Raw genomic sequence first — 26384 nt, 5'->3', positions numbered from 1 at the left:
CCTAAAAGTCGCTAAATGACGTCATCGCCTAATTTGCATAATTGGTCATGCTAATGTAATTGTAACCTATGTTGTTGGAGAGAGAAATGACATCGTGGAAGAAACATAAAGTGAGTAAAAAACGTCCTAAATGCATTTAGAGTCTATTTAGAACTACAAATTAAATTTCTTTTAGCAATTATTGTTTTTTTAATGTCACAATTCCAACCCTGCTCCTTTACCGGGCTTGGACCGGCAAAAGTGACCCGAAATAGGCGCTCTGGTGGAGTTACTGTGTGTGTGTGTGTATAAGTAGTTTTAAACCTTGTGATCCACAAAACAGCATAAGAGTAAAAGAAGAACTGACTGCGTTACAGCACCCGCTGCTTGTTGAGAGTAAAAGCGATACGCGCTTTCACGTCTTTTTTTAAAAAGACTCACTCACCCCCTCCCTCCTGGCTCACAGCTTCTTCTTCTTGGTTGGCGACCAATGTTAAGGTCCATTACCGCCCCCTGGCTCACAGCTCAGTGGACATTTAGATGAGAAAATATATATTTGACACATTTGAGGAAAATACTAATAAAAAAAATAAAAATAAATATTTCCTTTAGAATGTTTTAATGTTTTTGCTCTATAAAATAGTTTTTTTCTTTTACAATCACTCATCTTAGCAGTAGGATTTACATGAAAAGAGAAGCAAATTAAGTTTGAGTGAAAATGTACATTTTTGCACTCTCTGGTCGACTGACTCAGTGACTCAAAAAACCCGATTCACTTCGGTGAGTGACTCATTAAAACTCGATTCAGTAAAAAGAATCAAATTTATCATCACTAGCAGTTACTCGATAAGAGCCCAGACCAATCACATGAGCCAAGGTGTGAACACAGGTGTGGGTCACAATCAGCCAAGGTTTCGGGTGAGCTCGTTGTCAAACCTACCCAACCCTATCACGTCACTTCATTTCTTGCAGCCTGCAGCTGAGGCACAACGCATTGCTTGCATTGAAGAGTCCTGCATTTTGGGTCCTACTTCCCCACACACCCACGGTCTGCCACCACAGACTGCGACAAATTTGGTTGGATAGAAATGTCTAGAAAAGGAGCTGATGGACACAAAGACATCAGCGGGAATTATTTTGGCTTTTGTCAGTCACATTTATATTAATCAGGCTACTCTCGATCAGCCTGTGTTACCGTTCGTTTCATTGGTGCTTTGGTTTGGGGAAGTTGTTTCTTTCCTGATCTTTTCCTGTCTTCTGTTCTCAGACCTGAGATAGGACTGCTCTCTGCTCTATGTCTACGAGACGTGCTGTGGAAGTAAACAAACCACAGTTTGGTCTGCAGCTATTCAGAGATCAGATCCCACAGAGGGTCCAGGCTGTCTGCACTGTATGTAGTCACGTCTGCAGCTTTTCGTGTCCAGATTTTTCTGCAGATCATCAGAATGAAAGTGATCGGCCATGTTTACAGAGCCCTTTTTAAAATGTACTTTCGTGACATTATTGTGTGCGTGTAAACAGAGAGCTGCTCTCTGATTGGTCCCTGCCTGCTGTGTGTGTGTGTGTGATGCTCCTGCCGCAGCACCGTGTGGTGCTGGTTTTTACGCGTCACTTCATTTCTTGCAGCGTGCAGCTGTGGTGGCTGTCAGCAGCTGTTGGAGCTGCTCTGAGGCGCATTCAGCTCCGTCATGAAGCTCAGGCTGCTGCTCGCTCTGCTCTCAGGTAACTGCTGTGTGTGTGTGTGTGTGTGTGTGTGTGTGTGTGTGTGTGTGTGTGTGTGTGTGTGTGTGTGTGTGTCTTTCCTCTGCTTCAGTTTTGTCTGTAAAACCTTAAATCCAGATGAGCAGATCTCTAAGAGTCTCTGACTGTGAGCAGCTTCCTGTCTCTGTCGTTGATAGCAGCATTAAAGCAGAGCCCATCATCAGGTCTGTGCTGCTCTCTGCTCTGTGTAGGTCAGTGAAGCTGACGGGGGGCTGGCACCACAGAGGAGCGCTCGCTACGTGACTCTGTGTGCAGAGCGGTCGAGCTCAGTCTGAATGAAAATGCTTTTACAGAAACGAGCGCGAGTCTCGCCTGCTGATGTGTCTGTCAGGACAAACACGGCTGCAGAGCGTGTTAGGGTCAGAGGTCAGTCTGCTGTTGGAGTTTAGTTGTTCAGTCTCAGCTGCACAGCTGGGTTATAGACACAAGCGTGTGGTCATGTTGTGACTTGGACAGACCCGGGTCACCTGTACATGAACACACACATCAAACCTGGTTTCATCCCAGTCTGCAGCCTGAACTGGTCTGGGAGGGTTTGTAAGTGTTTGATGGGACGACTTCATGGAGCTGTGTGAGATGTCCCAGGCTGCACAGCTGAGTCTACTGGAACCAGTGAAACCAGTGAAGATGACGAGACGCTGACCTGAGCAGAGTTTGGATCTGATGTAACAACGTTTTCCTGTGTTTCTGTTTCCAGTCTGTGAATGTGACAGCAGGGTCAAAGGTCACACAGGTCAGGACGTCACTCTGCCCTGTAAATATGACAGGAAATATCACGGCGCCGTGGAAGTGTGCTGGCAGCGAGGAGAGATACCGTTCAACAAGTGCTCCAATCCGCTGATCTCCACAGATGGAGACAAAGTGTTAACCAGAGCTTCCAGCAGGTATGAGCTGCTGGGCCGACTGGAGGACGGAGACGTGTCTCTGACCATAAAGAGCCTGACAGAGGGAGACGCTGGACGATACGGCTGCAGGGTGGAGATACCCGGGCCGTTCAACGATGAGAAGCATCAGATCGAGCTGACCGTTGTCCCAGGTGAGTCTGCAGCTGAGGATCAAACAGCAGAATCCACTCGTGCGTTTAAACTGTCTGCCTGAACTTTTATGTTCATGATGGTAACGAGTTCGTGTTTGTTTCAGCTCCACAAATTCACACATCAACAGCCTGGACGACAAAGACCACCGCGGCCTCTCAGACTGCAGGTGACCGATCCAAAGCTGTGTGTAGTTTGTAACGCGCTGCACACTCGTCCTGCTCACAGCAAATCTGCACATGAAACCAGGTCTTTCAGCTTAAACCCATCATTTCCTCAGTGACACACAAACAAACAACAGCATTTCTGTGGAGTAAACTTTATTAGTCGTCACATATTTACAGCAGCAGCTCCTGATTTGTCAGATTGATGGTCCCAGTGATGCTGTGACATCAGGCTCCCAGTGTGTCTGCGATACAGCATCAGCAGGTTAAAGTGAAGCTCTAGAGCGTAGGTGTCAAACTCTGGCCCGCGAAGCCACACCAAATGACTATCAGAGCTGGCCTACTGCTATTATACAGCTAATATATGTATTGTTTAGTATTAAGCTTTGCTTGTTCCATATTCAGTTTTCCAGCAAAACGTGTCCATAAGAAAAGATTCATTCTTATATCTGGAGGAATAAATATATTTCAATAAATATTAACGTTAGCCCGCGACTTTGTTCCAGTTTTGAATTTTGGCCCACTGTGTGTTTGAGTTTGACACCCCTGCGCTAGAGCGTCGGGCTGCTGATGAAACTCCCTTTAAAGCGGTTGCTTTCACTTCCTCATCCTGCAGGTCACCTGACCTCCACAGAAAGCCGGCTGACTTCCTCCCACAGTGTGACGAGCAGCAGTGAGGTGAGAGATCCTGTGAGAAACACAATGAGTAACCTGTTCTATTGATGTCAGGCGTGTCTAATGTTGGAGACTGAAGCTGTTTGTAGAAGTCTCTCCTCTGAGTACCAGCAGCAGGATCCATGTGAGCGTCCCCAAAGGACGGAGTGATGTGCACAAACAGCTGTGGCTTCAAGGTGTCTGTGGTCCAACTACACATGCACTAATGAAAGGTCCTTAAATGAAACAGCAGCACTGAATCCTTTCGCATCCTGTCATCAGGGGCCGGAAAACGGAGGCAGAGGACGGCAGGCTAAGAGTTTGGTGCTCGTTGATTGTTTGATGCTTTTGATTGGTTGGGTTTGGACGTTCAGTGCTTTGAGTCTTTGGTTCTGGTTATAATTTTGTTATCGATGTTACCGTTAGTACTGCCCGTCACCCCCCGCGGTACGAGCCACCGACGGTCGATCTCCAGAGACTTCATTATGGACGTAGCCTGGTCTAATGGTTGCTTTTACTCCCATGTGATTATATTATTAGCGTGAACGTCCTGATTACCCGGTGTGTGTATAAATAGTCCCGCCCCTCAGTTCCTGCTCTGGATTTTGTTTCTTTGCCTTTTTGTTGTCTTGGATCAGCTCAGTCTGCTGCTCACGTGTTGCTAATCTGCACAGACGTGTGACGTGTTAAACCGCCGCTGTGTGTTTGTGTGTCTGCAGAAGCAGGAGGGCGGAGCTCTGACGGGCGTTGTGTTCTACGTGCTGCTGGGTTCGGTGTTGCTGCTCCTCATCGGTGAGTTCTTCAGCTCGCCACAGCTGCGTTACATGTTTGACCCACTGCTGTTTCTCATGTTACTGATCAAAGACGACTGTCAGAACCTCACCTCCACACTGAATGCTGCGAGTGACGCCCTCACGCAGTCACGACCTAACTTCAGATGATCAGAGATGGAAAACCTTTCAGTTCTGTTATTGTCTGAAGTTTCACATCCAGTGAGTGTGAAACTCTGAAGCCAAAACAAAGCTTTAGTTCTGCACTGAGCCTGATGTGTTTCCACCTTCGTTTGGTGCCAGGATGGGATCCAGATAAACATCCATCCTGTTCAGTTTCAGCACTCGTGACTCCATTTATGACGCCTTCTAACTTCCCATCAAAGTAACTGTAATGATCAGAAGCTCATATCTGCAGAGCAGCTCGCCCAGCTGAAGCTCGGTCACGGTGTGCGTGTCCCGGCAGCTCTGTGGTTTGTAGATGGCGGCTGCAACAGGGTTTCAAATGTTTACAGGGGCACGAGGTCGCCCACAGCTCACGTCTGTCTGTCCTCTGTGTCTCTGCAGCAGGAGGCCTGAAGCTGCTCTGCAGACGGTGAGTATGATCATGGACTTCTTCTTTGTGTCTCCTGAATAAATGACGCGGCTCAGCGCCTCGATCATCGACGGCACTGAAGGACGACATCTATGAGCTTTTCACGATTTCTCAGCCTTCAGTCTGTCGATACAGCTTCATCATAACGTCTTCACACGCGCTCAGACTGAAACCAGATGTGTCCAAAACCACAAACCACACAGCCAATTTCAAACGAGCGGAAACTGAGCAGTGAGCTTCAGACCCTTTAAGCATCCTCATGAAGCTGCAGCCCGCTCGTTATTTTAACGCTCGCTCCGCTGATCATTTATCTGCAGTTTATTTTCCAATTTCAAGTCAACATAGTTTCTACAAATTTCCCTGAAAGTTCAGCAGCTTTAAAGAATCCTACAAATGAGTCTAGAACGTCTCCACAGGAAGTCTTTTATTCTGTACAGGAAGTAACTATGAAGACATTTAATAATAATTAAAGCTGCTGACTCTCGGCTCTCGTGTCTCAGCCCTCAGAAGTTTCAGCAGTTCGACACCTCGGCCCGCTTCAGCTCCACGTCGTCTGCTGTGCAGCTTCACAGCAAAAGCTCCGCCGGGGACGCCGTGTACCACATCAGCGGCAGCGAAGGCGTATACGAGAACTACCTCTGCAGATCTGAGGCTCCGCCCACTCAGCTGCCGGGGCTGAAGACGATATAACGAATAACAACAGGCTTTCTGGAGTTTGAGCCAGAGCTGTGCCTTCATTTCTGTCCAATCAGAGAGCTTCAGGTTGTAAATCTCCCTCAGGTGGGAGGGTCTGTAGGCAGCAGGTGGTTAACAGACTAACATGTAAATACAAATGAGCTCTTATTGTGAAAGATCTGGTATGATTTCAGGTTTTTCTCAAATTTAATAAAATATTTGAAAAATTTTTTGAACTTCTTTGATCAGAGTTTTTATAGCTATTAGTTTTTCATCCTTTAAACATTTTCTCTGTTTGTTGAACATTTAAACCTATTTTCTGCACATAAAATAAAATATTTTTTTGTGTTTATGCACAAAACAAATTTCCCCTTGTGGGACAATTAAAGGATTATTCTATTCTATTCTATTCTAAAAATCAAGTAAAACACAGCAGAAAATAAATAAAGTCAAAGACTCAGCGGTCCTGTTGCTCTATTTTCACCTGTAAAGCAGGAGTGGGGTAGGCGGAGGTTTACCCTGGTGCAGGTGTGCCGCAGTCAGTGGAAGAATCCGTGAGTTTCTCTGTGAGTTTCCCATTACGTCGTAGCTACTCGGTGCTTGTTGGAAGTTTAGGGGTTTTTTCGCTGTAAAAAGAAGTTTTCTTCCCACGCACGATGGACACTAATGTTTTTGTCACTTTTTATGGAATCAAACTCAAAGTAAGGTCAGTACTTCCACGCTTTAAACGCTGCACGCTCATACTCTCTCTGCACTCGATATATGATCCATTATTGATCTGCACAAAGCTGTTGTCACGAACGTCGCACTCGCTTACGTCACTGTCGTGAGACATTCTCGCAAAAAAAATCACAGTTTTAGTAACGCAGTAACGCAGCGTTCCTACGGGAAAGTAACGGTAATCTAATTACCGTTTTTGCTAAGGTAATCTCTTATTTTACTCATTAATTGAAAAAGTAATCGGATTACAGTAATGCGTTACTTGTAACGCGTTACTGCCCATCTCTGCCCGTTAGTGACTTAATCACTATAATCATAGTAATAATTTGTGGCACATCTCGTATAAAGTACAACATTCTTGTTGTTTTTGACATGTTGGCTCTCCCTCGCTCCTCAAATATAAAAAACTTTATTATATTATTGTGTTTTATGCATTAAAATCTAAATATGTCTTACAATTATTCAGATCCTTCCACTGCATACTCCACATTTACTCAAACTACAGAGTGACTATAAAGAAAAGTAATCTATTACACATTACTTGTTCCTTTTCTTAAATGTAATGCAGTATGTTTGTTACTTTCACGTCTCTGTAAAATGACCTGAAACACACGGTCTCATAATATACTGTAAACCTGAGGCTAAGCACACCGTCATGAACTCGTGAGGACACACCGGATGTCTCAGCACAGAGAGGCGGTCGCCACGGTGATTCTACTGTAGAGACATGAGCAGGTAGAAACAGCAGCCTGACTGTTACCTGGTGAAGTTCAGGCTCTGGCTGCTGTGCTGGAGTCTGCATACATCACTGAGTCTGTGGCTAGCTTACCGTTAGCTTAGCATTAGCATGGTGATGTGTCGCTCATAACAGCAGACTCCTCAGGGAGAGCCGAATGTTCAGCACTAGTGATGCGCGAATCATGAACGAATCGTTCAATACTCGATAATCATTTTACTGACTCGTGAATCATGATTCACAAGCCCAACTGACTCACTGACTCATCCCTGTTGCTGTTAGCAAACTAATTCCATTAGTAGAAATATGTCTAGCTTATAATTAAAATTGTGGAGAAAAACACAACATCCAGTATCTTAACAACAACGTTTCTGCTCTGAACTGGAAGAAAAAACCCTGAGTAGAAGCTCACATCAAGACAATAGCTCCTCGGTTCACAGTAGCATCGCTCTGCTAACATGCTAACAGCACATTTGAGCTACTCACCCCCTCCCTCCTGGCTCACAGCTTCTTCTTCTTCTTGGTTGGCGACCAATGTTAAGGTCCATTACCGCCCCCTGGCTCACAGCTCAGTGGACATTTAGATGAGAAAATATATATTTGACACATTTGAGGAAAAATAATTAAATGTTCCCTTTAGATTTTTTTTGCTCGTTTTTGCTCTATAAAATAGTTGTTTTCTTTTACAATCACTCATCTTAGCAAATTAAGTTTGAGTGAAAATGTACATTTTTTGCACTCTCTGGTTAACTGACTCAGTGACTCAAATGACTCAAAAAATCCGATTCACTTTGGTGAGTGAGTCATTAAAACTCGATTCAGTAAAAAGAATCAAATTTATCATCGCTATTCAGCACCTGCTGCTCAGCCCTGATGAGAGTCCAGGCAGGCGGTACTTTGTACTGACGGGCACACCATGCAGCCAATCACATGCAAAGACACACTAGGATCATACTATTATGTCAAATATGGAAGGGGGGGGACAGATCCAAAGACAGCGAGTGTACAGCTGCAGGCCTGGAGGACAAAAGATTTGAAACTTTTGTCCGGGTGTGTTCTCCATAGTAAAAACATTCAAACGAAGCTTTTAATAAAATGTTTTCCCAAAACATTCAGAATTGATAAATTACACTAAAATACAGTGTTGGACTGAAGAGCCATCGGACAGCACGAGTTGTGTTAGCAGTGCTGCTGCTTCTGTCCTGGAGCCATCTCCACTTTACCGTCACGCTCTCATCCTTTTGTGCAATGACATAAAAGTCACGTTCACAGCTGTGTGGCTGCTCTGCTGTCCGTCCTGCAGTGATTAAATGCATTACTTTACTGCATTACTGAGAATGTAATGTGATTATAGTAACGTAGCAAGTGATGATAACACGTTACACTCAGCACTGACTGTAAATGAGCCAGTTTATGTTAAACTGCATTGCAAATGTCTCAATCTGACATACAGGTAAAAAAAAAAAACTGGAACATATAAAGTGTTTTATTTTAATTTATATATTTTTATAAAGTTGAATGAAACCAGTTTAAATAAATAATCAAACTTGTTTTTAACACATTTTAAATGAACGAGATGAGACCTCGTATGCAGCTGAGTTCAGCAGGCTCCGCCCACCTGAACTCCATCAGGTTTATCCGAAACCTTCACCTCCCCAATCAGAGCGACCACATCAGTCACACAGGTAAGACGATCCCACTTTTATATCATCTCATTATTGTTCAGGTTTTAGTCGCAGCAGCTGGGATTGTGGGTTTGTGTGTCTGCTGCTCTTTGCTTCTTCGATGGTTTGAAACAGTTATTCTAACATTCCTGTCACGTTGTCTCACATGAATGTTGTTGTTATTTTACCCGTGTCTGTGTATATCCACTGATCACAGTCTTGGGCTTGATGATGACTGTACAGCGTGTGACGAAATATTTGGTATTTTCATTCATCCTCACTGCGTCCACAGGATACAAACATGGGGGATTCTCTATAGAGCTCACCCTGGGTCAACACACCTGAATCACATGATTAGTTCATTACCAGGCCTCTGGAGAACCTCAGGACATGTTGAGGAGATAATTTAGTCGTTTAAATCAGCTGTGCTGGATCACGGACACTCGAGTCCTGGTGTAGACGGTGATGAGAACTGTTTCACCTCGAGCTTCATATTTTTTCAAAAATCATCAGCAACATTTGGATTTGATAAGACTTTTTAATGTGGTTTGTGTGACTTGTCAAATCAAATCACTTTTATTGTCACATCACATGTGCAGGCACACTGGCACAGCACATGCGAGTGAAATTCTTGTGTGCGAGAATTTCACTCGACTTTTTAATGTGGTTTGTGTGACTTGTGTACATAGTTTAATGTAACCTCATATTTCCTGTTTGTAAAATATCAAAGTAAAAGCTTGAACTCGTGACAGCTGCATGATCCTTTCAAGATCACAGGAAGTGGACCTGACTCTTTGGACCGTGGAGGTTTGTCTTCTCTCCTCTGTGGCTGCGTCGTGCTGTTAGTGCCGACGTTCTCGGATGTTTCTTGTTATTGTTTCTCCCGTTGCTCACACGGCTCTCTGCATTCCTGTGACAGTGCAGTTTGTAGATAAAGTCTCGGTGCTGGTTTCTGTGGGTCACATCTCTGTGGGCGAGTTTTGGTCCACTCTTCTTTACAGCTGCAGGTCATTGAGGCTCGCAGCATCCATGCACAGCTCTCTGATCTTTGGTTCTTGTGGTTAGTTCAGGTGCAGCTTTGCAAACCTAAGTCAAGCTGCCTGGCGGCTCTTCCAACCAGGCTATACTCTTCCAGCAGCTGTAAGCCCAGGGTCCCTCACTCACACCAGTCAGGAGCTGCGATCTGTCCGTGAGTCCCGGCTCTGTCCCGGGGCCTCCGTCAGTACGACATGCTTCAAACGCCCAGCAGGAGCCCAAACCTCCTCGACTGGCTCCTCTCGATGTGGCGCAGCGGTTCAGGTTGGAGCTCCTCACCCTAACTCTAGGAGAGGGTTCAATCTTTTTCTCATGTCCTGTCATGAACTTTGACCTTTGCCCTGCTAACTCAGGGAGGCAGTGACCCATGTGAATAACTTGTACTAACGCACACTTGTGATGATTATGGAATCTGTTAATAAATGATCACTAACGACTGGGTACCACAGGTGTGACGATGAGCCGGCCGGTGATGACGCAGCCTCAGCAGCTCTTCGTTTCCTCGGTGGAAGCTGACTGGGCTTCAGGGATCTGCGACTGCTGCGACGACAAGAAGCAATGTAGAGTAACAACCACGCTTCAATCAGAGCGGACTTCACTGATCCCACGCTGACACTCGGGACCAGACTAACAGCTGGACACGGGCATGCAGCCGACGCTTTAACAGCTCATAAGAATTATTATAAGAATCTAATTGAACATAAACAAACACTCGTTCTTTAATTTATCAGCTTCCACAGAGACAAACATCAGCTGTCATCTGTTTTCCTTTGATTTTAAATAAGTTTATCATTTTAAATAGATCAGAATATAAACAGCACTGAGGTCACATGTTCGTTCATTCACACTGAATCAGTTTGAATCTAAAAATGTCCCAAAGTTCAGAATCAGACACAAAGCTTCTTTGGTTCTTTGATGAGTTCATATTCAGAGCAGCTGCTGAGGCTCTGCACCAAACTCCATTCAAAAAGCGTCAAATTATCATCAGTGTGTGAATCCATCCAAAGGCTAACAACATCAGCTGAGGTTTGGTTTTACTCGCATCTTTAAAAAAACAAAAACATGGTCTGAACCTAAGCAGCATCTACAGTGTAAACAATACGTTTATTTGTTAAACAAAAGGAAACAATTCATATTTTATGATTGAACTTTTTTTTTTAAATCAAATATAAAGATGCTGTTTTTATTTTTATTTAGAGTTTGCAGTTTGTTGCTCTTGTTTTTTTCAGTTTTTTGTGTTACTTTGTTTCATGTCGTTATTCAGTTTGTTTGTCGTCGTCTGTCGTTCAGGCTGCTTCGCCTTCTGGTGCTGCCCCTGCTTCGTCTGTCGAACCACCAAACAGTTCGGTCAGTGTCTCTGTCTCCCCCTGCTGGACGTGTTCGGCTGCGTCCGTCCCATCACGATGTCCATCAGGGTGTCGCTGCGTCAGCGCTACGGCATCAAAGTAGGACCACGAGGTGGCGCTGAGACGCTCGTTTGGTTGTAGTTAGCAGCCGCTAAGCTAACATTAGTCAGTGTGGCTCACTCTGCCTGTTTCAGGGGAACCTCTGCACCGACTGTTTGTGCTCCACCTTCTGTCTGCCCTGCGTTTGGTGTCAAATGGCCACCGAGATGAAGAAGCAGAAGCTCCCCACCATGCAGTGACATCATCCGCCAGTGATGATGTCATCAGCGTGAAGTCATTGCTCCAGACCGGCCGTCGTGGCCCAGCTCCGCACCAGGACAAATCAATAATCATCAGTGTTTACTGTGTTTATCAGTTATTTGTTTTTAACAAACCAGTTTTTGTTCTGTTGCTCATCTGTTTACTCGATTTAGATGTTTGTTAGCTTAAATTCATTAAAATTAAATTCATGCTTGTGACTGAGCTTAAAGATGAATCGAGACTGTGGAGAGAAGCTCAAATCTGATATTTAATCATTGCACAAATATTCAGTCTGTGTGAGCTTTGAAGGTGATTTCAGGATTCACAATTCACATGAAATCATTTAAATGTTTTTACACAATTCAGGTTTGGCTTCTAGCCAAATTCAATACTGACAAAATAAAAACCTTTAAAAATGGAAATTGTATTTAAACTTTTTTTTTATTTCTTCCCGATCAAATGTAATGAAATAAACACTATGAGTAATGTGTATGTGGAATCAAAGGTCTTATACTGTTCATTACTTTTCATTTAGCAGTTTTTCATTTTACTGTCGTGTCACTTTGCAATAAAACTTGATCATTACGTTTATAAGAAAAATATTAATAACATACTCTCTTCAGATTATTCTGATGAGCAGTAATTAATTTGTTTGTTAGCTTCTTGTAATGAAAGAAAATTCGAGTGTCCACACAGTGAAGCTGGTCTTTAGATTTTAGGGGGAAATTATTTCCTTCTTACTGAATCCAAAACTCTTCACTTAAACTTTCACTTTTTTTAACGTTATTATTTATCTCTTTATAGACATAGATATAGATATATATTTACGAGGAAATTTTCTGACGTGTCAGTAAAATTCTGACTAAACCTAAAAAAGGAAGTTTGGTATTTTATTTTGAAGGGTGGTGCTGCCGCTGCCCTCCGGGCCGCTGGTGGCGCTGTGGTTCAGCATTTTCATAAACGGCAGAGAAAGAGTCTTGAAACACGTGTGGGGTCTTTTCTGTGTGCGTGTTGTGATCAGCAGGCAGGAGTCCGAGCAGAAAACAATTAAACGGGTATCGATCACCAGTGATTATCGATCAGAAATGACGAAGGTGAAGAAGGAGAAAGTTTCGGAGGAGGGTGAAGAAGCCGGTACCGGGGGCACCGACAGGTCGTACCAGGAGCTGATCGCTCACCTGAACCCGATCGCTCAGCCGCTGGCCTCCAAAAAACTCAGCAAGAAGCTCTACAAATGCGTGAAAAAAGGTGAGAAGAAGAAGAATAACGGCCGGGAAATGTTGGAGATTGCTGTTCTCGTGGAGGTGGCGCCGAACTCTGTTTAAAAATTCACGAATTTAACGGTTTCTTTCTGCTCTGCAGTTGTTAGAGTCGATGTAGGACTTTAAATAAGAAAGTGTTCGAGTCGTCTAAAGCTTCTGGTTAATTCGGCCGTAAACACGTCGTTTATAGATGCACAGTTTCTAATCTATTGGTAATTTTCTGTGAGAAATCAGCGGCTGTTTGTACAGCGTCATCCTCAGTGAAAGGTTCAGTCAGAACCGCTTCCGGTTACACTGGGCGTTTTAAAAGGCAGCTGCATGTGCTTTTATTTTGAAGTGTTTTTAGTATGTGAGAAAATCTCCTTCACAGTTTGGTTTGTGAGGGAACTTTTGTTGTCGGGAATCATGTGAACGATGTGTTCACACTGCAGATGTTAGAGCTTTAAACATCCAGATGTGCTCCTCCTCACTTTAAATGCAGTTTGCAGCTGGACTGGGCTTGAAGGAGGCGCAGATCCTTCATGTTGCACTTGAGCTTAAAACTGCAGGTTTTTGACTGGAGTCTGGTTCAATGTGTCTCTGTTTCTATCGTCCAGCTGCCAAAGTGAAGAACATCCGACGAGGAGTCAAAGAAGTTCAGAAGTTCATCAACAAAGGAGAGAAAGGGTGAGCCGCTGCTGCACCTTCCAGCGCGTCCTCAGGTGTGTCCAGGTGTTCGTGACGATCACAGGTGTGTTTATGTGTTTCTGATGTGTCTGCAGCATCGTGGTGATGGCGGGCGACACGCTGCCCATCGACGTCTACTCCCACCTGCCCGTCATGTGTGAGGACAGAAGCCTGCCGTACGCCTACATCCCGTCTAAAGTGGTGAGTGACAGTGGACAGGTGTGCTGAAGGTCTGTCACCTGATGGGGGCGGGCTCTGAACGCGTCGCTCTGTCAAGGTTGGATGGAGGCGTCATGGGCGTGGCTGAAACTCAGTCTGTGCTTGCAGAGCGCCGCTCACACAGCATGTGTGTGCACTGCTCGCTGCACTTTCCTCAGCGCAGCAGGAAAACGTTACAGTCGACACGAGTGTGTCTCAGAGCGCTGTGTGAATGTGACGTCTCAGACGGTCCGTACGAGTGTGCAGGCGTCCGTGTCTCTGCCTGCTGTTTCTGACCATGTGGACACGGCTGCCCGCGCTCCGGCTGCCCGCGCTCCCCAGGCAGCAGATTATACAATCAGGAGTTCAGCTCTTACTCTGTCTTTGGACAGCGTGCACCGTCTGTGGCTGTGGCGCTCATTTGACCTCACGTCTTGTAGAAAACAGTTGGTGAGGATGTCGGAGAAGCTGATTGGTTCTTGTACAACACTTTGTACGACTCACAAAACAAACTTTTCAGCTGAAGCTCCAAAAGTCGATTCTGTTCATCTGGACGTTTTCAGTGGGAGAAACGTTTCGTCATCATCAGCTGACTCCTTCAGGGTTCGTTCGCTTGAAATCCTTGAAAATGCTTGAATTTTAATGTTGTCTTTTCAAGGTTTGAAAAGTGCTTGAATTTCAGATGTGGTGCTTAAAAGTGCTTGAAAGTGTAGCTGTGTTTCATTCACCACAAATAACTGATTGAATCATTTTCTGATCAGATAGAAATAAAATGAGTCGCGAATTTTCCCTGCCTGGCTGCCTTCCATCTATTTCACCGTGTGGCCCCGCCCCTCCCTCGGACAGTCGGGGATGAGTGCGCTAACATACCTGTAGGTCGCTGTTTTAATGAGTGTTTGATGGAAAACAACAATGGTGGAGTTTGTGCTCTCCAGTCATGATAGGTGAGTGCTAGTAAATATTTTCCAGTACGTGTACGTTACACACGCTGTTTTTAAATTGTGATTATTATTTTGCTATCAAACTCGCTGGAGACATGATTGAGATGCACTGAGTGTGATGCAGTATGGCAGCGCTGTTATGGGATATGCTGTGAGCTTAGCTAACATTACTGAGCAGTGATATGAGTTCATTTACTCCAGTGAAAGCTTTAAACATTAGCCTGATACATAACTAGCTAACGTAGGCTTTCTGGTTAACCCTCTGGGACCAGAGTCTCCATTTCAACTTGGGTCGAATGTGCAGATTTCAAACTATGTATCAGTGTTTAAACTGTGTTGATAGGCAACGTAAAACCGATGTTTGTTTGTTTGTTACAACAGTGGCGTTTCCTCCGGGAAGAAACGGTAAAAACAGCGTTTTCTAAGGAGAGCGCCAGCAAGCACGCTTTGCTTGTGAGTGAAAAAAGAAAAAGAAAAAACACTCCATCCCTATTGGTGGAAAAATGTTAACGTGTGGACCAATCAAAAAATGATACGGCAACATGTGGCATCTGGTTGTTTGGGAAGAGGAGGAGGTTTTAGGAGTGAGCGAGAGAGAGAGAGAGAGGGAGGTTTGTGACGTTTGCCATGTTTGGAGTCTCAAGTTAGTGTGTTGCATTTTGTAGTTAGTGTGTAGTCGTTGTTTTGTGTGTCAGTTCTAGTAGTGAACGTCACAGTTGCTGCAAAAAAGCCACCAACAGCAGACTGCAGTGTAAAGATGTTTGTGGGTTTTGCAGTCAGTAAGATCTCTTTCTACTCGTATTTTAAATTTTGTCTGAATTTAGATCAATTGTGCTGAAACAGTTTGTCAAAATGAGAAAATAACAGATTGGCAAGATAAACAGTTTTTAAAGGTGAAAGATAGAGAACAGATCAACCCTGGACCCAGAGGGTCAGAGGCTAAAAGTACTCTTTATATTTGTGTGTATAGCTGCAGCTTCTTTGAGTATTAACTTGGTGCTTTTGGGTGAAGTGATGGTGATATGACTGATCCAAAGAATAGCCTCTTGTTTCTGTGCGACCACAGTTTCATTCAAACTGTGTTTATCGTCAGCACCGACACATTAAACCACTTCAACATTATAAATGTCTTCAAGCTCACACTGAGGCCTGTGGGGCACAATCAGCCGCTCACACAGTTCACACAGTTATGTGAGTTTGTACATGAATATTTCATACTGTAAGGCTGCCTGTTTATTTAAGGCAGATGAACAAAATACACTGGACTTGTACATAATAATATGACAGATGATAAATTAAATATTTTAAGTGGATGCTTGTGCATCCTTAAAGTCTTATATGTTGAATTGAAGTATGTGATGTGTTCAGAGCCTCCCAGTCTGTGCTGTTCTCCAGTCTGACTGTGCATGATGTTATCAGCACAAACACTTCAAAGGTGACGTTTAGGCCTTCAGCAATGATACAGACAGCGACGTAGTTAGCAAAAGGTTTTATTGGGAATTAACTTAAAAAACAAACAAACATCTGTCTCCTACAGGAAAGAAGCATCAATATCTGATGAGAAGACTTACTTATTTATTTTGGGGGGGGGTGCTGGAAAAGCTTGAAAAGGGACCTTGAAAGTGCTTGAAAAGTGCTTGAATTTGACCCTGAAAAAGGCGTATGAACCCTGCTTCTTCAGTCTCAGCTGACTGCAGATTTCAATCTTATAAACAGGACATTTGCATAATGACTGAAACCAGCCCACTGAAGGAACAACGGGCTGGGGGGTCAGTTCCTTAATCTTAATTATGCAGATTCTCATGACCGCTGATCAGTGGCCATGAGCACCATTGAAAACATCCAGATGAACAGAATCAACTTTTGCAGATTTACTTCCCTGGATGATCGAGTGTGCATCGAGACGTTTTCAGTAGAAAAGCTTTCTTGCATGCAGATCAAACCACCAACCTTCTGATTAGTCGATGACCGGCTGAGCTTCAGCCAATCAATCAAATCAAACGTCTGATCATGTGACACGTGAGCACGCGTCAGCTTCAGACTCTTATTTTCAAATCTTTTGTGATTTCCTGACTTTTAGTGTTGGGATAATTTCTCTTATTTTGAAAAGTCTGTGTGCTTCCAATTCAGTTTTATTTATACAGCAACAAATCACAACAACAGGTGTTTCAGGGAGTTTTTAGGACTTCCTGATAATAATGAATTACAGTCGTCCAGCCTGGAAGTAATAAATGCATGAACTAGTTTTTCAGCGTCACTCTGAGACAGGATATTTCTAACTTTAGAGATGTTGCACAAATGGAAGAAAGCAGTCTTACATATTTGTTTAATATGTGCGTTGAAGGACGTGTCCTGGTCAAAAATGACTCCAAGGTTCCTCACAGCGTTACTGGAGGCCAAGGTAATGCCATCCAGAGTAAGAATCTGGTTAGATACCATATTTCTAAGCTTTTCAGGGCCGAGTACAATAACCTCAGTTTGATCTGAATGAAGAAGCAGAAAGTTAGCAGCCATCCAGGTCTTTATGTCTTTAAGACATTCCTGCAGTTTAACTCATTGGTGTGTGTTATCTGGCTTTATGGACAGATAGAGCTGGGTGTCATCTGCATAGCAGTGAAAGTTCTGGCTTTAAAGTGTTTTTCATTTCCTGACTCTTATTGTGAAACTCTGTTCCAGGATCTGGGTTCCTCTGCGGGCTCGAAGAGGCCAACCTGCGTCATCCTCATCAAACCTCATGAAGAGTACCAGGAAGCGTATGACGAGTGCTTGCAGGAAGTTTCCAGCCTGCCCAAACCCCTCTGAAGCCCACCCGGCCTCCCCTTCATAAGCCCCACCCCCAAAGGAACAGTTCTTCCTCCAGCTGCGCTAACAGTTTCCATCCACTGCCAGTGTTTGTGCTAAGCTAGGCTAATCCAGCAGGAGAATTTTAAATCCAGACTTCAGATAAAGAACGATGTTGATGTTTGAGTGAAAAATGTTTCTGTATGATCGATGTATTGATCTGTGATCAGGACTGTGAAGGCAGATGTTTCACAGATGTTTTTGTTTTTTCTTATTAAAGTCGTTAACGCTGTGACGCGTCTGAACTCGTTCCTGCAGCCGCACAAACATCTTGATGGTCGCGTCGCCTCCTCCCCTTCATAAAGGATGCTTCAGTGTCTCCTCAGGTAAAGGAGGCAATGAAGGATGCACTGACCTGACAACAGCTGTTTGAAACGTTACCTGTGAAACACGAACGGGAGCTTTAACGAAACAGGTCGTTATTATATTTACATACGTGCTGAACAAAAGGATCGAAAAATTATTTATTACAACATTTTTATTTTTTACATAAAATCTGGACTGAAAATTATATTGTTCAACATATTTTCTCTAATTGTTAAATTATTACAACATGTTTGATTATATATGTAAACAATATCAAATGTAAAGGTTATAAAAGCTTCGTAATAGTTAAAATTTCTAATTTTATGACATTTTTTAAGGTATTATTTACCTGCTAAAGTGTAACAACAAGAATACTGATGATGATGATGATGATGATCTGTGCTGATCAAAAATCAGTTTTTGTTATAATAATAATAACACATGTTATTCACAGGCGCCTTTAAGACCTCAAGGTCATTTTACAATAGCAGCAATAAAATATAATAAACATGGCAAAATAAAATTTAGCCATAAGGTCAAAACAACAACAACTATGGTAAAGATGGACCGAGACAGATCAGCTGTACGCTGCTCTGAACAGATGAGTTTGAGACGTGATTTAAAGGTGAGAGAGAGTTTGTGGTCTGGAGACCTGACGAAGAGTCCCGCGGTGCTCAGGCGAGCAGGTGGAGCAGACAGAAGGCTGGAGAAGAGCGGCGTGTACGAGGGGGTGGGTGGAGAAGATCAGATAAATATGGAGGATGTTGGAATTGACACGGAGGTGAACCAATGAACAGCTGTTCTATGTTCAGTGGATCTAGCTCTGGAAATATTACGAGCAGCTGTTTTTGAACCAACTGCAGTTTATGGAGGGATTCATGAGACGGACCATAAATCACAGAAATCCAGAGCAGATGTTTATAGTGTACTGATTGGAGGAGGTCAATGTTATGGAGATGAAAGTAGGAAGGCTGAGTGATGTTTTTTCTGTGCTGTCGAGGATGACCCCAGGACCTGCAGGGAGGGTGTGACAGCAGAGTGATCAGTGACTTCTGGTCGGGACTTTGGTCAGTTTTGATCTGGTGCCTGTTAAAATGAATTCTGTTTTATTGCCATTAAGTTTAAGAAAGTTGTGAGTAAACCAGAGCTTGATTTCACTTAGTCAGAAATGGAGATGTGATTCGGCTGAAGGTAAACAAACAAATCCGATCACCTCAATTGATCAGTCATATTTCGATCTGATGAATCAGTAAATTAAGGCTGAGTGTGAAACAGCTGTGCAGGGAAAACATCTGGAACATGTGGCTCAGTTTCAGCTGCTGCAGGTCTGCGGTGCAGCCACACGGGGGCAGCAGCGCCACACAGAGGCTGTTACTGCAGCACAGAGACAGTGTTTGTGTTCAATATGGAGCAGCTTTGCTTATTTATGCAGCCCTGGTTTGTTACAGCAGATCGATGATGAGCGACAGCGAAGCAACATGAGTGACTCGTCTCACCAATAATCAATAAACACACTCATTGATCCACAGAAACGAGCAAAAGGACCAAAAATGAGTAAAAATACAAATAAATTTGATCGAAATTGAAGAAAGAATCAAATGAATATTTGAAGTTTAAAAAGCACAAACATTAAAGGGTGAGACAGGAAATGATGTCACAGCTGTTACATCATCAGTGACCCTGCAGCATCTAACCCGCGAGCTGGACCCGGAGCCACGTGCCGGGTCTGAAACAGGAGGACGGACACGTCTCCGGGGTCGTCCGGCACGGTGGGGTCAGTGTGGCCACAGACTGTATATAAAAGATGGTCATGACCCAGTGAGGCTGCTAAAACCACGAGCAGTTTCATTATTAGCGTTTTGTTTTTCCCCACATCATCGCTGATTACTGTCAGGAATGTTTTCAAGCTCGGTCAGCTCAACGTGCCTCAACACAGCATTTAATCTGTTATTAGACTCAACCGGCTTCTGTCAAAGTGTAAAAGAACCCTGCAGGTTCCAACCTTATAAACAGGACATTTGCATAATGACTGAAACCAGCCCACTGAAGGAACAATGGGCTGTGAGGTCAGTTCTAAGGTCTCTAATCAGAAGTACCTGACTCCGTGGTATAATCTCAAACACGTAGCCTAAAGCAGATGACTCGTAATCTGGAGAGGAAATGGCGTGTCACAAATTTAGAGGATCATCATTTAGCCTGGAGAAATAGTTTGCTGCTTTATAAGAAAGCCCTCCGCAAAGCCAGAACATCTTACTATTCATCACTGATTGAAGAAAATAAGAACAACCCCAGGTTTCTCTTCAGCTCTGTAGCCAGGCTGACAAACAGTCAGAGCTCTGTTGAGCCAACCATCCCTTTAACGTTAACTAGTAATGACTTCATGAACTTCTTCACAAATAACATTTTAATCATTAGAGAAAAAATTACCAGTAATCATCCCACAGATGTAATATTATCTACAGCTACTCTTAGTACCATTGATGTTAAGTTAGACTCTTTTTCTCTAATTGATCTTTCTGAGTTAACTTCAATAATTACTTCCTCCAAACCATCAACGTGTCTTTTAGACCCCATTCCTACAAAACTGCTCAAAGAAGTCCTGCCATTAATTAATGCTTCAATCTTAAATATGATCAACCTATCTCTAATGATCGGCTATGTACCACAGGCCTTCAAGCTGGCTGTAGTTAAACCTTTACTCAAAAAGCATCTCTAGACCCAGCAGTCTTAGCTAATTATAGGCCAATCTCCAACCTTCCTTTATATCAAACATCCTTGAAAGAGTAGTTGTCAAACAGCTAACAGATCATCTGCAGAGGTTTATTTGAAGAGTTTCAGTCAGGTTTCAGAGCTCATCACAGCACAGAAACAGCTTTAGTGAAGGTTACAAATGATCTTCTTATGGCCTCTGACAGTGGACTCATCTCTGTATCTATTATTGTACGATCAACTGTACAATATAAAGTGCCTTCAGGCGACTATGAATTGAATTGAATTGGCTCGATGACGGCAGGCGCTCCTTTGGTTTCTGTTTCAGCCTGACTCTCTGCGGAGCGTTGTTTCGTCCCTCTCTGAGTCTTGATGCTCCTTTTGAACGGCTGCATTAATAAATCACCTGTCGGAGCTGCGGGACACGTTGTTATTGTTTGCAGCAGTTATTACCCCCATGACGCCGTGCTCGTGTCTCAGCGTGCCTCCTCGGGTCGGGACGTCCTCACGAGAACTTTACACACCAGCAGTTTCTGTGTTTGTCCGCCTGACAGAGGAAGCTCAGCAACCCCAACACCACGGTAACGTTAACAATCCCTGCCTGCATGTTTCCTGATCCACTCGCAGGAGATCGCACGACGCAAACACCTGCAGCTGTCTTTGTGCTCTCTGCTGGTGTAGAAACATCACAGACAGGCCAGAGCTCAGACCTCTGCCGAGTCTCTGTCAGCCCACTCTGCGACCCACGGCTGTGACCGAGCCCACCTCATCCCTCTGCACTACAGAGGGCGTAAATCCCCCCATGAGACACGTCATCACAGAGTCTCTGTTGCTAAAGGGCACATCAGCACGAGGGCTGGCAGAGGAGCTGGCAGCAAGTGGCAGCATGTCTGGCTGCCGCATATTTGCATAACGTCACATAGATGGAGTCTGAGAGCCGGAGAGGGAAACTGACAGCAGCACACCCTCATGTTTATTACATATATGACAGTCTGACCTCAGTCTGACCTCAGTCTGACCTCGGCACAAAGCTAATCTCACCCCGACCCTGCAGATATGACCTAACCTCTTCCAACAGTCGTAACTCACCTGTGTAACACTCGGTTCTTACTGCTGCACCGAGTCTGTCTGCAAGTTTCTCCTGACGTCATTGTCTGAGCTTTATTGAAAAGGACGGGGCTCTGTCCCCTCTGTCTCTGTCCCCTCTGTCTCTGTCCTCTCTGTCCCCTCTGTCCTCTGTGTCCCTCTGTCCCCTCTGTCCTCTCTGTCCCCTCTGTCTCTGTCCCCTCTGTCCCCTCTGTCCTCTCTGTCCCCTCTGCCAAATCTACCCACCCCTAAAGCAGATTGATGCGTCTCCATAAACCTCTGGCGTCTGGATGACAGTAAAGCTCGGTTGGCTCTAAACTGTTTACATTTGAAAGAAAAGACAGCAGGTGTTTGTTCCTGGTGTCCCTGATTGGTCCTGGTGTCCCTGATTGTTCCTGGTGTCTCTGTTTGGTCCTGGTGTCCCTGTGAGTGCTCTTGTGTAGATTTGGGATCCTGATGTTTATTTTAAACCTGTTGTTCCTGACGTGGGTTTCAAAGTGGACAGCTAAATCAGAGCAGTGGGGAAGTCCAGTTTTTATCTTTTAATGCGACTGACAGCACCTTTGAACCTGATCCAGGCTCTTACTTGTGTAGCTCACCACAGTAATGAGGAGGTGAGCCAGTCGCTGCTGTCGCAGCTGCGCGACTGCTAGCAGGTCAAACAGAGCATGTGACCCTGTGCTGGCCTCTCTGGCTGTCGGTGCCCTCAGTCTCGCCTCTCTGAGCTTCTTCATCCGCACACATCCTGTCGGTCTCTCAGGTCAGCTGACCAGAGGGGGCGGGGCCTTTTCTATGGTGGCTCCTAAATGATGGAATAGCCCCCCCTCCACACGTTAGAGCGGCCGCTTCTTGTTCACTTCAAAGACGCGTTAAAGCCATTTTCATTCTGTTGGCCTCAGAGAGACTCAGTTTCTCTTTTCATTAAATGATTCATTATTTTACTTTTTCTTATGTAATTTGATTCTTTAGTGAACAGCATGTGTTTAAAGCGCTAAGTGATGATGATGATGATGATGATGATGATGATGATGCGCTGAAACAGTTGACGGTGAGCTGGCGGGCGGCTCGTCACGCCGGTATCCTGACAGCTTTATTCAGGGCGACCTCTATCCTTCGTTTCACGTCCGTTAAAGTGAAACCACATCGGCTCCTCCCCCAACCATCAGGGAGACTCACCTGCTGACAGCTCTCAGAGCAGCGACAGTTTGTTTTCTGAGCACATTCAAACTCAAACTGGTGAAACCTGCAGAAACACAAAACACTCAAATCTGCTCCATTAAAAATCTTTTCTTCAGCCTTCAGTCAAATCTGGATCACAGCCCCCGAACAAGAGAAGCCTCAGCTGACCTGCTGCTGTTCACTGGAACCTCTGTGAGGTTTTAAGTGGTTTGATTGGTCTTCACTGTATCTGGACTGGTGAAACCTCTGAGTGAGCCCATGCAGAGCTCTGCTCCCCGTAACTTCATATCCATACAGGACCAATCATAACACTGTATGGGTGTTATGATTGGTCCTTCAGGACATCTGAACCTCCAGACCTTTAGCAAACCAGACACACAGACAAGTGAACCCTCTGAGTGACGAGTAGAACCTCTCGGATTTGGTGTGTTAATGTGTTTATATCCACCAGACACATAGGGGAGGTAGACCACGTCGCTGCACAAACGCTGGACTTGAACCAGCGTGAGTGGAGCTACACAGCCTGACGGTGGCGACGTCCACACTGTTGTTTTCAGTCGAACAGCTGTTCATCCTCACTGAAACGTCCCGTACTGCGCATGCATGAGGCTCGTCTGCCGCTTTACTTTCCGGCGCTCTGAAATGTCACAGCAGCAGAACGTCGAGGAAAAGCAGCGAGTTTTGAAAATGGACCGACGATGAGGTGGAGTTGTTGCTGCGCGTTAAAGAATTTGAAGAAAAGCTACGAGGAGCACAGACGGTAACAGGGCTGCAGACAAACAGCTGCTGTGTAACGGCCTCTGCTGTCTTATTGGTCACATGACTGCATCACATGACTGAAATGCATCATTGTTTCCAAACACCTGCGGTTACGCAGTCCACACTGCGATGGAGTGTTTTCAAATGTATCTGCTTGGGAGAGCGTTTCCAAAACGCTGCGTTTCCCTTGACGTAACACGCCGCCTCAGTGCTGACGGGAGGCCACAACACAGAACGCGTTGGTGTGGACATGGCGTCCGTTGCTGCTGCGAGCACAGAGGCGTGGACCGATGAGCTCGCCTCACGCTCATAGGATGTCCTCTGTAGGCGGGAGCTACGCTGTCTCCAGCTGCTCCTCACTCAGGGATGGAGCCGGGACGTCAGGGAGCGGGGAGTCTGAGGTGGAGGAGGACAGGACGCCGGTGCAGGACCACGGCGGTCTGCGAGCTGCGGCGTCTGCTGAGGAGGCTGGCGTGTTTCTCTCTGCTTGTGCCGGAGCAGCTGATCAGGACCATCACACGCATCTCCGGACTCTGGAGGAGGATGCCGGTCAGACCGGCACAGGGGACGGCGGGGGCGCTGTCGCCTCACAGAACCAAGGTCCCGGGTTCAGTCCAGCCTGCGCTCTTGCCCGGGGTTACTGGCTGATAAGAGATAAGATAAGATAAGATAGAACTTTATTAATCCCTCGGGTGGGTTCCTCTATGTATATATATATATATATATATATATATATATATATATATATACATATTAGGGGTGCAACGATACACAAAATTCACGGTTCGGTTCGGTTCGATACTTTGGTGTCACGGTTCGATATTTTTTCGATACAAAAAAAATGTTCATGCCTTTTTAATTTTTCATTTATTAAAATTATAAATTTATATTTTAACTCAAAAGTACAGTTTTTAAATTTAACCCTAACCCTTGTGCGTGTTTTTTATTTTGACAGCGAATGCGCACCTGCGGACCACTTATGTGCAGCCCTGGTTATTTAGCTCGTCATATTGCAGCCACAGAAATTCTTTTGTCCATGAAACCATAAAGCTGCACTTTCTTTTTGCCTTATAGTCTGATTTGTCATAACTTCTCCGTTTTGTGGTAAGCTTTTCTTTGGCTGTCACTTCTTCACCCTGACCTGTCTTATTTGGCTCAGCAGAACTAAAATATATATCCTGCTGCTTTTACACACGGACTCACATAAGCTCAGCGATTCTCTGCGATCAACCTCTCACATGTTTAAGCTGCGGGAGATTTCACTTGTCATGTTTGCATAGTAAGCTAACAATTAATAAGACGATATCAGAGGAATTGGTGCACAAATTATCATCACTCACAGATCAGTGCTGTCGCTCTCTATACACAGTTCACACGATTGCAAAGTGAAAGCAAAAAAACAAGCGCAAATTCAAACGCGACTTCAATATGTCACATATTGACAGTGGCTCACCGATGCCAATGACATAATTACCCAGCTACATTTCTGAAAGAATGCAAAAGCATTGACATATATTTTTCCTTCCTACAATAGCCCGACGGGCAGGGAAGAGATACATTTTGGTAGCCCGACTGAAAAAATCGCTAGCCCCAGGACGTCGGGCTAGCGATATTGTGAGCCCTGTATCTGATTGAGGAATCACTCATCTTTGGAAAAGAGAGTTTATTACAGAGAAATGTCTCTTTCCAAAATAAAAGCTATACTATCCGCTTCTTCTGGGCTATATTCTCAGCAGCATAAGGAGAATCCTGTGCTAACAGCTGTCTAAATGACTCGGCTAAAGTTAGTAGCATGCTTGATTGTTTTTGTCTGCTTCCACTTGTCTTTGCACTAGTATGATGTCGGCGTAAATGTGCAGTCATATTCGTTGTGTTCCCACTAGTGCTTTCAGGTTAATCTCGTTGAAATGACCTTAACGCCACAACACGGCAAATCTCCGTTAACGAGCTACCGCCGATCGCCCCGTGCGTGGGGATAGACGGCCAACACGTTAACGAGCTAACTGCGCTAACACACTAGTTCCCACCCATGTAATTGAGCATTGCGTGGCACATCCAACATACTGTTTTACTTTAGTCCATGACTCGCTTACCTTCAGGGTCATACGTCACATGAAGACCAAAATAATTCCAAACGCCAGATCTGAATGAGGGTGGGGGAGGTGCCCTGCGCTCTTCCTTCCGACGATGCTGTCTGTGTTGAGCGCTCAGTGGATCTGCGCTCGACAGTGCAGCCTAGGCGGAGTAGTCGAACGCAGATTCACTGAGCGCTCAACACAGACAGCATCATCAGAAGGAAAGTTGATAAAATAAATTACAAATGTTGTATTGTTCGATACATATGCGTACCGAACCGAAAGCACTGTATCGAACGGTTCAATATCGATACGAATATCGTTGCACCCCTAATATATATATATATATATATACACACATATACACACACACACACACACACACACACACACACACATATATAAATACAGAGACAAATATAAATAAAATATACAAAGGGGATAAATAGAATAAATAGGAATAAAAAATAAAAATACAAGTGAATTGCACATTTCAAGTATTGAGTCTATTGCACTGTTGACTATTTACAAAAGGTATTGCACAGTGAGGTGAAGAGGCACTACAGCTTAGTTGTTCCCCCCTCCTTTGTCCTCCTGTTTCCCCTCCCTCTCCCCTCCAGAGAGGAGTTAAACAGTCTGATGGCGTGTGGGACAAAGGAGTTTTTAAGTCTGTTAGTTCTTGTCTTTGGGAGAAGCAACCTGTCACTGAACAGACTCTTCTGGTTGTTTATGGCCGTGTGCAGAGGATGCCCAGCATTGTTCATAATGTCCATCAGTTTCTTTAGTGTCCTTTTCTCTGCCACTGTCACCAGAGTGTCCAGCTTCATGCCGACCACAGAGCTAGCCCTCCTGATCAGTTTCTCCAGCCTGGATGAGTCCCTCTTTGCTGTGCTGCTCCCCCAGCACACCACAGCATAGAAAAGTACTCC

The 26384-nt window shown here is 44.6% G+C and overlaps 3 protein-coding genes across 7 annotated transcripts; all 3 read left to right on the top strand.

Annotated features, from left to right (window-relative positions):
* The first annotated feature begins 876 nt into the window (after window positions 1-876).
* Window positions 877-5861, top strand: LOC113031053 (hepatitis A virus cellular receptor 1 homolog). 3 transcript variants are annotated; one of them, XM_026182919.1, is made up of 8 exons: window positions 877-1369; window positions 1606-1701; window positions 2438-2776; window positions 2881-2943; window positions 3555-3616; window positions 4312-4384; window positions 4930-4957; window positions 5458-5861. In XM_026182919.1, the coding sequence occupies exons 2-8, from the start codon at window positions 1668-1670 to the stop codon at window positions 5645-5647; spliced, it is 789 nt and encodes a 262-aa protein (XP_026038704.1). In that variant the 5' UTR covers window positions 877-1369; window positions 1606-1667; the 3' UTR covers window positions 5648-5861. The 3 variants fall into 3 exon arrangements, with proteins under 3 accessions (XP_026038704.1, XP_026038705.1, XP_026038703.1); XM_026182918.1 differs by lacking the exon at window positions 877-1369 and having other exon boundaries at window positions 1533-1701; XM_026182920.1 differs by lacking the exons at window positions 877-1369; window positions 4930-4957 and having other exon boundaries at window positions 1531-1701.
* A 2644-nt stretch (window positions 5862-8505) lies between these two features.
* On the top strand, window positions 8506-11855 carry LOC113031061 (cornifelin homolog B-like). 3 transcript variants are annotated; one of them, XM_026182933.1, is made up of 5 exons: window positions 8506-8541; window positions 8665-8773; window positions 10237-10347; window positions 11078-11232; window positions 11328-11855. In XM_026182933.1, the coding sequence occupies exons 1-5, from the start codon at window positions 8521-8523 to the stop codon at window positions 11430-11432; spliced, it is 501 nt and encodes a 166-aa protein (XP_026038718.1). In that variant the 5' UTR covers window positions 8506-8520; the 3' UTR covers window positions 11433-11855. The 3 variants fall into 3 exon arrangements, with proteins under 3 accessions (XP_026038718.1, XP_026038721.1, XP_026038719.1); XM_026182936.1 differs by lacking the exons at window positions 8506-8541; window positions 8665-8773 and adding an exon at window positions 9426-9559; XM_026182934.1 differs by lacking the exons at window positions 8506-8541; window positions 8665-8773 and adding an exon at window positions 9805-10051.
* A 522-nt stretch (window positions 11856-12377) lies between these two features.
* nhp2 (NHP2 ribonucleoprotein homolog (yeast)) lies at window positions 12378-17576 on the top strand. Its single transcript, XM_026182937.1, has 4 exons — window positions 12378-12681; window positions 13292-13361; window positions 13457-13562; window positions 17177-17576. Exons 1-4 carry the CDS (start codon window positions 12519-12521, stop codon window positions 17300-17302), a joined length of 465 nt encoding a protein of 154 aa, XP_026038722.1. The 5' UTR covers window positions 12378-12518; the 3' UTR covers window positions 17303-17576.
* Window positions 17577-26384: the final 8808 nt, after the last annotated feature.

The sequence above is a fragment of the Astatotilapia calliptera genome, chromosome 10 (assembly GCF_900246225.1).
Source record: "Astatotilapia calliptera chromosome 10, fAstCal1.2, whole genome shotgun sequence".
NCBI classification, from domain to species: domain Eukaryota; kingdom Metazoa; phylum Chordata; class Actinopteri; order Cichliformes; family Cichlidae; genus Astatotilapia; species Astatotilapia calliptera.
This window is presented reverse-complemented; position numbering and strand designations above follow the sequence as displayed.

What these genes read in the sequence shown, in the direction of transcription:
- nhp2 (XM_026182937.1), top strand. Translation starts at nt 12,519, where the DNA reads ATGACGAAGGTGAAGAAGGAGAAAGTTTCGGAGGAGGGTGAAGAAGCC. An exon ending in ATCAACAAAGGAGAGAAAGG is followed by an intron (nt 13,362 to 13,456) that starts GTGAGCCGCTGC and finishes ATGTGTCTGCAG; the next exon opens with CATCGTGGTGATGGCGGGCG. An exon ending in CCTACATCCCGTCTAAAGTG is followed by an intron (nt 13,563 to 17,176) that starts GTGAGTGACAGT and finishes ACTCTGTTCCAG; the next exon opens with GATCTGGGTTCCTCTGCGGG.
- LOC113031053 (XM_026182919.1), top strand. Translation starts at nt 1,668, where the DNA reads ATGAAGCTCAGGCTGCTGCTCGCTCTGCTCTCAG. An exon ending in CGAGCTGACCGTTGTCCCAG is followed by an intron (nt 2,777 to 2,880) that starts GTGAGTCTGCAG and finishes TGTTTGTTTCAG; the next exon opens with CTCCACAAATTCACACATCA. An exon ending in GTGTGACGAGCAGCAGTGAG is followed by an intron (nt 3,617 to 4,311) that starts GTGAGAGATCCT and finishes GTGTGTCTGCAG; the next exon opens with AAGCAGGAGGGCGGAGCTCT.
- LOC113031061 (XM_026182933.1), top strand. Translation starts at nt 8,521, where the DNA reads ATGTCTCAATCTGACATACAG. An exon ending in TGTCTCAATCTGACATACAG is followed by an intron (nt 8,542 to 8,664) that starts GTAAAAAAAAAA and finishes TAAATGAACGAG; the next exon opens with ATGAGACCTCGTATGCAGCT. An exon ending in CTGCGACGACAAGAAGCAAT is followed by an intron (nt 10,348 to 11,077) that starts GTAGAGTAACAA and finishes TCTGTCGTTCAG; the next exon opens with GCTGCTTCGCCTTCTGGTGC.